The sequence below is a fragment of the Pezoporus flaviventris genome, unplaced genomic scaffold (assembly GCF_033815535.1).
Source record: "Pezoporus flaviventris isolate CSIRO_AGI_PZ_B2104156 unplaced genomic scaffold, CSIRO_AGI_Pfla_v1 ptg000036l, whole genome shotgun sequence".
NCBI classification, from domain to species: domain Eukaryota; kingdom Metazoa; phylum Chordata; class Aves; order Psittaciformes; family Psittacidae; genus Pezoporus; species Pezoporus flaviventris.
In genome coordinates this window covers 12670983-12683307 of record NW_026892584.1, presented here as the reverse complement: position 1 = coordinate 12683307, position 12325 = coordinate 12670983, and the positions used below count along the sequence as shown (strand labels likewise).

The window sequence follows — 12325 nt, the reverse complement described above, 5'->3', positions numbered from 1 at the left end:
GAACTTTTGCTCCAAAGCATTTCCTCCTCCTCCTCAGCAGCAGAATTACAGAATTTGGCTTCTTAAGGCACAGTGCTTGTCTTCTGTTTCATGCCTTAACAGTAAGTAGATAAACTCCAGTGCCTGTCATTTAGACAGAGTGAGATCTGTCAAATCATCCCCAGGAAATGAGAAGGCTACTACAATCTCCCATCTGTAATACAGACATGAAAATAATTCTGAGCCTCACTAGGTTTTTGCAGTGCAGAATGTTTATGTAGTGCTTTCAGCATATCTGTGTCTGTGCTAAGCAGAGGGTTTGTTGTTGCTGCTGTTACACAGTTTTTATCTCAGCCTCAATTATGCCTAAATTGTCTTATTCAAGGAGGCAAGGTGGAGTCTGACAGCTCATGGTCCTCTTGAAGGATGGTGGCTTCTCTAGCTGAGCTTGACAGCCAGCCAGACACAATTCTGCTTGGAGGGTCTGGACTTCCTAAACAATGAGGGGACAAAGCGGACAGAAAAACAAATTTTACATGTAAATTGCTACAGCATAAATAGCTGTCTTGAGGGAATATAGATTAAGAAGGAACCAGTTTTTAATTTGGCCTAGATTTATTTGCAGACTTCAGTAAGATTTTTTATTTTTTTTTAAGGAGTGTTTTGTCACAGCTGTAGTTCAGATGAGCTCAGATCTCTGCCCATTCTCACTGCATCAGCTGCTTCCAGCCTTCCAGCCACTTTTCCTGACCCCTTGTGGTAGTTTCCCTCCAGTTCGGGTGCATCTCTTGTAGCTTTCCTTTCAGTAGTTCAAATACTGAGCTTTCTTCATTGCCTGAAACTCTCTGTACATGACTTGTCTGTCTCAGAGTAGTATATGTTTTTAGAAATACTTTTTAATATGATAATGAGAGGTTTAAGAGCCAAATTAGTGCCTTCTGGAAGTCAGTGAGAAAGTGTACTCATTGCAGTGGGAACAGGATCTCATCTTAGATAAAGTGTTAGTGATATGCATGCCCCACTCTTAAGAAGTGGCTCTTTTCCACTTGTGAATTGTAAACGGATTACCACATTAAGCAACAGGACACATTTAACTTATGTTAATAGAAACACCACTGAAATCTGATGGTGTTGATAAGCATGAGCAAGCCTCCAATGTGTCTGAAGTCAGAAGTCATAGAAATGGACATGGATTAGGTGCCAGCTTGAAGCTTACACCTCTCTCATCTGTTGACTAATGAATCCCAAGGAGGAAAGGAATTTTCCTCTGCTTCACTTTCAGATTGATAAAAGGTTCTTAATTGCCTAACCTTTCAGAAACTCTTTCTTCTAAGGAAATCTCTGGTATTCGACATGACTTAAAATAGGCATCTCATTTAGAATAATGGTTTGCCTGCTGAGAGTTTTTATTATGCTTCATTGTGCTCCTTCACTAGATAGAGTTGTGCTTTGTGAAAGGCCTGGCTTGTGTATGGGTGAACACAGCAAATTCAAATTACAGAATATTTAATATAGTTGCTGTGGTTTAACCCCAGCTGGTTAATAAGTACTACAGAGTTGCTTGCTCACTGCCTGCACCCCTGGTGGGATAGGGAGGAGAATCAGAAAAATAGGTAAAACTCATGGATTGAGATAAAAACAGTTTAATAATTGAGATAAAATAATAATAACAGTAGTTATTATTATTAATAATAATTATTATTATTTTAATTATAATGAAGAGAGAGAGGAATAAAACACAAGGAAAAAAAAACAAAATTATGCATGATACAATTTCTTACCATCTGCTGACCAATGCCCAGCCTGACCCAAGCAGTGATCTGTGGCTTATGGGCAACTCCCCAGTTTATATACTGGGCATGACGTGCTGTGGTATAGAATACCCCTTCGGCTAGTGTGGGTCAGCTGTCTTGTCTGTGCTCCCTTAGGGCTTTTTGTACCCCTCCTCACTGTCACAGCCTGAGAGACTGAAAAGTCCTTGATCAGGGTAGGGACTACTTAGCAACAACTAAAAACATTGGTGTGTTATCAGCCAAAATACAGCACTGTGCCAGTTACTAGGAAGAAAATTAACTACATCCCAGCCAAAACCAGGATAGTGGTACTTACAATCTCTGTTTTGCGATAGACACTTTGCCTGGCTAAGGACTTGTAGCACAGAGACAAACAAGAGGAGCTGACAGATGGGTGAATGCTGGGTGGGATCATTTATCAAGAGCTTTGATGAATCACTGTGGTGCAGCATTTCATTTTCAGGAAGATCATTTTCTGAAAAACTCAAAAGGCAGAAGAGCCAGCTGGGGGTGTTTTTTGAGTTTTCATTTAAATCAAATATGCAATTAGAATGAAGGCATATTGAAAAGTTTCTGAAAACATTTTGAGGAAGAAACAAAATTGAATTTAGGAGGAAACAGAATGAACTGGAGGAGCATTTGCTAGCTATGCTCCACATGCACCTTACTTACCCTTCTCTGGTCAAAGCCAGTAGGAAGCATATGTCTAGAGCTTCCAACAGTGCTTCAATTAGGGAGAAAATATCCATCTTATAACCTTGTACACAGGTTATTTGAAGTACAGGTCAATGTGCGTTTAATGGAATTGTTTGTAGACAACTTCCCGCAGCATGAATGAGAGAAGAGGTCTTGCTTAATATCATCTGTGCTCTTAGAAGTCTAAGGCTACTTCTGCAACAAGACTGATTAATTCATGCAAGATAACACATCAGTAAAAAAGGCCTTATGTAATTGACTAAAAACAGGGAAGACAGACAGAAGGGGACTTCATGCTGGTACCACAGCTGCAGACACAAGTGACAGGAGACCGAAGACTGATGCTGCTTCCCCTTTCTTCTGGTGACAAAGGGCTGCAGACTCAGCTGTGCTGTACAAGGTTATTTCTAGGTGGTGATGAAGATCTTCCTGTTCCTAGAGTAAGCAAACAGCAGTGTGAATGCTTTAAGGAGCAGCTCTGTGAAAAAGAGGTTTTAAATCAGCTTCTCTTCAGAGAATAGCACTCTTTGGTGCATTTGCAGCACACCTGGTTAGAAGATCAGTTAGAAACTTTAGTAAAGGAGAATTATGTAAAATCCTACATTTACAATCACTCAAATAAATACAAAGCTCTGTGTGTGTGTATGAATAAAACTGTGTGAGATTTCCAGATACCTTCCCATGTCAGTGAACATGAAACAAAAAAGAAATCTGGAGAGAGTTTCACAGCAAGTGTATGCCTCTTTCAAGGTTACAGCCTGTGTAGAGATGAGAGAGAGAAGGAAATGAGACACACACATGGTGTGGGATTCTAAAAAGCTTATATGCTCTTCCAAGCATGATTCAAACAGGCACTTTACTTTTTAAAACAACAAATAAAAATGGTTCATACAGTGTGCATGGCTTGATGTTGAGGGGCTTGATGTTGAAGCTTTTTGAAACAGCAGTGAAAGAACTGGGTGCATATTGCCTGTTTTCTTGAGTTTCTGAAATATGGAAATCTGTTACCAGTTGTGTTCCCAGTATAAAGGTCTTGCAGTCATGAGGAAGAAAGGACTTACTTTCAATTTTGCCTCAGCAAGTTGCTTGGTAGTGTGTCCGCGTAAAAAGAAGAGCAGGAATGCTCGGTGAGACAGTCTCTTGGGACCATGTTAAAGCACACATGGACTAACAAAACTGCTCCAGATCTTGAAGTACTTTATAAATGTTGATTGCAAGTTATTGAATGTATTATTGTTGTTGTTACTCTCAAACAGGACATGAAAATTTCATTTATAAGGGCAGCTTGTGAGCCTTGGTAAAGGGGGTTATCACGCTGAGCCACTGCAGTGTTTTGCAAAGCAAAATTTGAGTGAGGAAATGCAAACTTTGCTTTTTGCATCCTTTTGGTAGCATGGCATTTGCCTCTCAGATAAGCATCACTCTTTCATTTGACCTTCTCCCTTGTTCCAGATTAGTGGTGATGTGAACTGTAGGCTGATGCATAATTCTCTCACTTGGCAGATCTTCTCAAGTGTGATAAATTAATATTCTAAATAAGCTTTTCTCTTTTGTCTTCAAGGCAACAAATCTGCCTGATAGATTTCTGTCCCCACCTGTCCTCAGCTAGGCTGTTTCTCTTCACTGTCCCTTTCCAAGTAAGAATTAGTTTTTCAACCATTAATTTACCTCACTACCTCTGTAGGACACTATATTTCAAAGCCTCTCTCAGACTAGCAACACAACTGTGCCTTTCCATCCTAATTGATGGCTCTGCTCCAGACCACAGTAAGTCTAGCTGAGACAAAGGGAGCTGAAGGAAAATGACAAACCAAACCCCAGTTCATTCTAATTCTTAAACGAATGCCAAGAATCCCATACACATATAAATTTATCATTATTGCCTGTAATTTTCACAACTAATTTAACAGTTAATGATAGCTTTCAGCTTTGGTTTTCTCTTCTAATTAATGTACCAGTGACTATGTATAATCTCTGTGTAAAGTCAAAAGCCACGTACATGTTAATTACAGTGGGAGCACAGCACCTACTGTTCAAGATAGTCATCCACAATAAAGTGCTTGCATGATAGTTAAGGTGCTGAGATTAAGTTGTACATCTTTCTGGTACTGTCTCAAAGTTATTAGTGGATCAGCTTGATGGTGGTTAACTTCTGTGAAGGAAACACACTGGAAAGACCAAGCACAACCCTCTGCATGTACAGCAGAAAATTCTTGGACATGATGAACTTCTGAGGTCATGTTTTTTTCTGGAATCATATCGTTGAGTAACGTTACATCTACCCCATAATAACTGTGATGTAGTGGGTTGAAAATTCCACTTTGATACTGTGGAAGATGCTTTGCATCCACTTTTTTTTCCAGGAGCAAATAAAACCCAATTTTGACTCAACAAAGCAGCGGGAAAATCCAAGTGTGGGGTAGAAGCAGAATACTTATGTTAACTCAGAATTAGCATTGGTTACTTCATTTTAGATCTCCCCCTTAGCTGGCACAACTTGTGTCAGAGGGGCAATCACTAAAGAATTTGCCATGTCTGTCTGTTTTCCAGTATGAAAGACAATATATTTTAACTTAGCTTGTCCCCATGAAGCAAGCTGTGAATTTAATTTGGGTGGTTTTTTGACTGTTACAGCAGAAATATCTCAGAGTGGCACTGTATTTTGCAGTCAGATTTCTAGCAGATTGATGGAAAAGAAAATGGGACAGGTCTGCTCACCCTTCTTGACATACCTTTGATGTCAAATGGACGATGAAGCACCTGGGCGGGGGGGGGGGGTGGGACGTAGGGGTGTATTTGAGCAGCACTATTCAGTGCTTTTCATTTGCAACAGAAAAATCAGGTTAAACCATGAATATACATTTATTATTTACTTCCTTTTTTGTATTGGCTTGATTCTGTAGAAATGTGTGTGTATGGTTAGACTGAAAGACAGACACTTGCAATCATGTTGGATACTACCTGGTGGTGACCAGTGGATCCAACAATAGACCACTTTACTATCAGAGACTCAACAAGAAAGCCATCTTCAACCATCTCCAATTGCAGAAGCCTCTAAAGAGAACTTTGTACTTTCATTAAATCAACAAAAAAGAATTTATTTAAGAGCAGCTCAATTAAGAGAGATATAAACAATCCTGTTTGTCCTGAATGTTGGCTATCTCATTGCCTGATGCTGTAATATAACTCTGTCCATCCTGCTGTAAAAACTGGGGTACCCTGACTGATATAATGAACACAATTCTGAGCATCAGTACAATGTTAATGCTGATCTCCCAGGAAGCATATGGAAGATGCTGAGATGTACCTGGTCAAAGTTAAAGATATTAAGCTAAAAGGAAATCTGTGGGTAGGTGAATATCTTCTTCATAGGCTTCATTTGCAAAAAAAAAAAACCAACTGTGATTAAACACAATCCAGTCTCTCTGTAGTACTTTGGTGGTCAAAAGAGAAGGGAAAAGATGTTCTGGAGGTCTGTAATGGAAAACATTAACATTAACTCAGAACAGGAACTCTTCATGTTCTTTACAAAATGCACATAACCTGCAACGGATACCAGCTCTACTAGAGAAAAGCTTTAGGAAGTGTCAGTTAACTTCGATTCACTTCAGTGTAGGAATGTTGTCCAATATCTCCCCGCTCTGCACACTTCGATTCTGAAAGGTGGTACTTGGCAAATTTTGAGTTTTGTGTCTTTTGTTGTTGGTTGTAGATTGACAAGTATGCTCAGCGGGATCTGAAGAAAGGGCTTCATTTGTATGGGACAGATGGAAATATTGGCCTAACTAATGCATGGAGCATCATTCAAACAGATGTAAGTGAGCTTTTTGGGTTTGTTTTTTTTTTTCTCTCTCTTCTTCTTTACCCTCTGTTCTGTAACAGCATATTCTGGATGTGAACCTGATCAAACCTCCAGACCCCAAGCCAATCTCTTCCTCCTAACCAGGTGGGACATTAGCAACTAAACTCTGCTCTTTGTAACAAATGGTAATTTTTATTTATTTTTCCTTTGGCCATGGTAGCTTATTTCTTTTAAAAAATGCGATTGTGTTGAAGCCTAAATATCATATAGTTCTGTGCTGTATGGATGGTGGAGAAGATGGCCAAACAGGAAACAAGCAGTACCTTCTCTTTACAGTCAAAGAGACAACTTATGTTGGAATGAAGAGTGTAGTAACAAAGAACCATTTCAACAAGTTTTCATTTCTGTCCTGCCTCCTTTCATGGCAATTGTTGGTTTCTACTATGTAGTCAAAATGGAAACCAGCCATGGCATTTAAAATATTCTCCTACAGTCAGTACGTTTCTCCCAGCAGAATTCAATCATCTTCTATCACAGATGGAATGCTTTTTGCTATGTTACAATCACTGATGCACCCTTCTGATCCTCTGACAGTACTCTGCCAGTGTTTGTCTCATAAGGGCTGGTGAACACTGTTGCTGGCTTCCTACTCTTGTCCTTGTCTGGCTTGCTGAGGAAACACCATCACTTACAGTTCAGGTTTATTAGCTCTGTCCTTTTCGTACTCAGTTCAATCAGTTCTCGAGGGTGATCTTTCTGATTTGATTTCCTCTTCTTCTTGAATGAAGAAAAGTGCTTCAACTTTGAGTTCTGCTTTAGGAAGAAGCACTCATACTGCCTTGGCATCACTCAAAATATCTTGTATAGCTTTCTCAGATGCTCCTCCAGAGGTACTAGTGTGGTACAGACAGGAAGGGCTTTAGACTTACCTCTGATGTCCTAAATCAGCCAAAAATGAGTTCTTCAAGTGCATCCAAAGCTATGCAGACTATTCAAGAAGATGGATGGGCTACCTACCGCATTCTGATAAGCCTGCTAATTTACCCTTTACTTTCTCTATTGCCATTTGGGCTGAAATCCTGGACATCTTTCAGTCTGGTAGTGTCAAGATTCACATATATTCTTCTATACGATACAAGGTAACAGGAGCAGTAGGCTGCTAAGAACAGGTCTGAGAAATTAACAATTGGGGGTCACTAACAGAACAAAAGAACTGGTTGGCCAAACTCCCTCTGTGCATCTTTGAGGCCACGGGAGCTGTCTGAATTGAGAGTAGTTGGCTTGGCTTGGCGAGCGAAGATTTGGGAAGGGCTTTAACCACGCTTACTACAAGCACAATGACCAAGGGCATGTGGGATATGCAAATCTGGTTGGAAAAAAGGGTGCTTAGGCAATCAGGAAGTGTCCGACCAGGACTGTCATCTCCTGAACTATCTTGAGCTACCCATGCGCTGGCCCCCCCACATGCAAGGTTGGATCTGCAGCTACCCATGCACCTTGTCACCTGCCGTTTCGACCCTCGCCTGTCCATACAGACAAGTGAAAGTGAGCCCTTCCAGCCTGCGCAGTGGATTTTTTAGGTGAAGCGCACCTTGTGCAGAACTGGACCCACCCTTTACACCTGAGGTTTAACTGCCACGGCCCAGCTAGCTAGGACAGTGACAGAAATGTCCTCAGGTCATAGGTTTTGTAAGAGTGTCCTTCTCTTTGATGGAAGACCATACAAGACTAGACGAGCTCCATCAGCCGGGTTTGAAGATAGGAGTTTTCCTTCTCCTATGAGGAAGGCCTGTCTTCGCTAACGAAGATTCAGGAAGACCTTTACCCATGCATTCTGAACAAGACTGTCATCTCCTGGGTCAATCACAAGCAACCGGTGATGCAACAGCACAACAACAAGCATCTAGGTGGGATTCTTAGAGGTGTTCAGTCATAAGCCCGCAGATGGTAGCCTCACGCCACTGGCTCCTTAGCCAAGCGCACACACCAGGGGTCTGAACCTGCAGTTCCTCTTGTATTGAGCAGGATGCTAACAGCAACAGTACTGTGTGTGAAAGGCAAACAGCTCAGGTCCATCAAACAAGATAGTAAGTTTTCCAGTCCTAAATGCTAAGAACTGCATGTGGAAGGTCCTTCTCATTACCTTTAAAAGCCCTAAGCATCTTGCAATATTGTTAATATTTCTCTTCCAATACTATGTTCGAATATGCAAAGTTATCAGTTACTGACAAGAGAAGTGCATTTTGTGCTGCTAGCCCAAGAGTAAGCCATGTGAAATACAGATATATTTTTAATAACATTGCTTATATCAAACAGTGTTAGAAGTTTTACTCTGTTACACTAACTTAATTTTGCTTAGTAAAAATGTAGTAAAAATTACTAATATTAAAATGTTTGCAGTAAATATTAATCTGGTTTCAGTTATACTGCAAGAACTGTTAAAAGCATATAGCAAAGGTGGGGGGGGGAATGCTATTTGGAAGACTTATGGGATATAACCCCCATACTTCTGCTCCCCTTTCTGTAAAATAGGGGTAACAATATGTAGTATGTGTAGTTCACATTTTTTCAAGATGTTTACAAGTTGGACTGGATTAAAAAAAATGTAGACGAATAATGAGAATTCGGGAAATTTTCATTGTAGTGAGAAATTTTAAAAGCTTTCTATAGCCATGAAGAGTAGCGATGTGACTGCAGTCCTTAAAAAAGGAGCAGGAAGGGGAAAGAATTTAGAAAGAAAAAAGCTCTGTAATTGATCCAACAGCCTAAACCTCAGGATACAGACATCTGCTGGTAGGATGCCATTGTACAGCAGGATGGTGGATTCTTTTTCTCTGAAGTTAAAACAGGGTTGTTTTGGTATTTTTGTCTGAAAGATATGGTCTTGTTCAGTGACAAGCTGGGTTAGAGACAGCCCTCTATGGTCTGTTCTCTCTGTAGTGCCACAGATCAGGCTCAGTTGTCTTAATGATTCCTTTGTCCTTGAAGCTTATGACAGTTTAGAGAGTGTCTTATAAGTTTCAGATGAAAGTAATGTTAGCTAGGTCTTAGAACCTCAAAAGATAATAGGAAAGTGCCATCTTGCAAGCCATGTACAGTCATGTTACACCACTCTCTTTTCTAACATGGCAACCACGAAAATTACCAAGCACTGTCTTGACAGTACCAGAATGTTAAAGTCTCTGTGCTCCCTGTGCTGGGCACTGAGGAGAAAAGCAAAGAGCTCCCACAGATCCATTTTTACTGCTCTGCCTAACTGGTTTTCACATGAATCTTTCAAAACTATTTAGGAATAGACTCTTGCAGTGGCGCAGTGAATGCAATCCCAGCATGCTTAATTATGTAAAACACTTTGCAGTTGAATAGCACTATATAAATGACAAGTATTATTTGTTGTGTTCAGTAATGATCATTATCCCTTACATTCCTAATCAGTAGAGTGCAATCACTGATAGGAAGATTAGAGCAATGCAGAGGACTTTCTGAAAGGCAAGTCACAGCCCAGGCTTGCTGTTTGCATTCTGGCTTCTAAGAGACAGCTCTCAAAACCCCCCACATTAGCGCTGACCACTTTGCCATATAGGACAATGTCTCAGCACTGACTTTTCTAATGAGCCAGTAGACATCAGTCACTGGTTGATCTATGGGCCATGTCTATATATGGGTGGAAAACAACAGCCTTGGAAAAAAGCATGACATGTAAAATCATGACAGTAACAGAAATCATGAGTGCTTTTCCCTTGACCTCTCCACATTCACATTCCTCTCTTTGCAAAAGTGTTTCTCAGAGTTTGAGCAGAAGGATGGCACCATGGCATAGTTCCTAATTTCTCCTACTATTAGCTTAGATATAGACCATACCCACCCTGTGTGACTGTGTATTACAACTTTTTCTTGAGGAGAGGAGGAGGAGGGGGAAGTTTTTCCAGAAACACAACCACATTTAGATGGCATTTGATTTCTGTGGGACTGGTTGATCACAAAGCAGAGAGGAGCTTTGACTGGGAGTATGGATACCCAATGTGCACACAGTGACTTTCCAGTAGTGATTACTGTGTTTCTTCAAAGGTGAAAGGCCTGAGCACCTCTTCTGGGGGGGGCTTTCTTCTCTGAGAAATTGTTTTCCTCTTTTTAATAGAAGCATACAATTCCTACAAGGGAAAAACAGGGTCCATCAGGCCTGTCCTTAGGGAGGAAGTCGCAGGTTTGGGGCAGGACTGATCTGTTCATGTTACTACTTAAAGGAGTTGGTTTCAGCTGCATACATGCAATGCGTGTTAGACGCAAGAACCAAGCTCATTTTGCAGTCGGATTAAGTCTCTAGGTTAGGGAGCTGCTTCACATTAGAACATTTTATTGATTTCTTTTAATACCTTCAGCTAACCAAACTGACAGCCTCTCTCCTCAACAGCATTTCAAACCGTAAAAGGATCAGAAACACAAGCAAGTGACTGTGCATCGTGACTGAAGACTACGAAAGCTTGCAAAGTGATTTTAAACATGACTAAAATTCCAATAGATTAGGATGTAGGTTACTCTGAACTGTATCACACTCCCTACCAGTCAGGACTGGTGGAAGGTACAGGTGAAAATCGTTCGGAAATGAGAAACAGGCATTAATATTTAAAACGTTGCTTCAGCCCCATCTCTTTGTGATCAATATTTGAACACTTCTCATTTTAACTAACCAGGCAGTAATTCAAGAGGCATGCAGAAAACACGTTAGCTTCACCAAAGTGAGCAAATTCAGCTCACTTTTACTGCTGTGTAATGCCTTTCATGACTACTTAGACCATGGTAACTGAGAAGAAAATTTGACCCATGTCCTCTACCCCAGTCATTGATTCTGTTAGATCAAACCATACTTCAGGATTACTACTGAAGTAATCCAAACCACCAAGTAAAAACATGCTTTTAGAATAAAACTGTTTTATTCACCACTTTTTACAGTGATGGAGGAAAAAGGAATATAAAAGGCACCCTCCCCTTGTCCCTAGTTCTCTGTCACATTCACAAAACTGGAAAGCCAGGACTTGCTAAAACCTGTCTGCAACAGGGATTGGGTGTCTGTTTATTTTCATGAACCTTATTCCAGCCTGGCTGATTCTGAAGGAATTTGACAATGAAAATAAGGCCTACTTAGCCTTCAGTACTGGGATTGCCTGTAAAATACAGAGAAGAATCTAACTCCTTAACATTTCCATTGCACCAAGATAGAAACTTTGAGTTGAACATTAATTACCAGCCCTAGATACCCATGCTAGAGCAGCAATTACTTGTTAACACAAAAATCAAGCTATTTAGAAGAAGCGCTGTGTTCCATAAAAACAGCACAGAGACTTCAGTGCTGTTTGGTGCTGCTTGGCTGGGAAAAGCTCTCCTCAGCAGCACAACCTTTGACTCCATTGTTGAGTTGAGCAGCCCCTGCGTGTCCTGAGTTCTTGGGAACCAACAAGCAGCTTCAGAACACCACAGAAACCAATAGGGAAGCCACGTATGTCTCTCTAACAAAGGAGGGAAAAAATGTGTTTGCCATCTTGGGAGACAGAGCCTCCCACATGAAACATGTGAAACAAACAGCAGCATATTGTCAGTATTCCTGGAAATGTTCAGCAGCAGGAGCTTAGATACTTGGAGACATTTGCCAAGCTTTTGCTTGTCTGAGCAACTCCGCCAAATACTTTACAAGTGTCCCCAGAATTACTGCCTGATTGTCACCTTATGCCATACATCACATGGGCAGGCACAACTGCACCTAATCACACATGCTCTTTCACAGCAGCAAGCATAGAATCAAGACACCTCAGGTATTCAAGTCAAGGTGTCTTGAAGTTACAGCTATTCAAGGCAGTAGCTGACATTTTCCAACTGATTGCTCCTTTTTAAATTGGTCAGGGTCCCCCAGAATAAGCAGTTAGTTTGTAGTTGTTTCTATAAGAACATAAGTGTATTGTGCCCTGTTGAAACTAGGAACGGGAATAGCTAGGCAATCCTATCTAATTTTATCACTTAACTAGCAAATGGAACAAGACAGGACTGTAAATGTGACCAAAAA

General features: G+C 40.7%; 1 protein-coding gene across 8 annotated transcripts in view; it reads left to right on the top strand.

The window, feature by feature from the left end:
• Positions 1-12325, top strand: part of TSPAN4 (tetraspanin 4) — a 488804-nt gene that overhangs the window by 467719 nt on the left and 8760 nt on the right. For all 8 annotated transcript variants that reach the window (XM_061463177.1, XM_061463179.1, XM_061463178.1 and 5 more), the window contains one exon: positions 6181-6282. In XM_061463177.1, coding sequence (XP_061319161.1) covers positions 6181-6282 — 102 coding nt within the window. The remainder of the gene's footprint in view (positions 1-6180; positions 6283-12325) is intronic.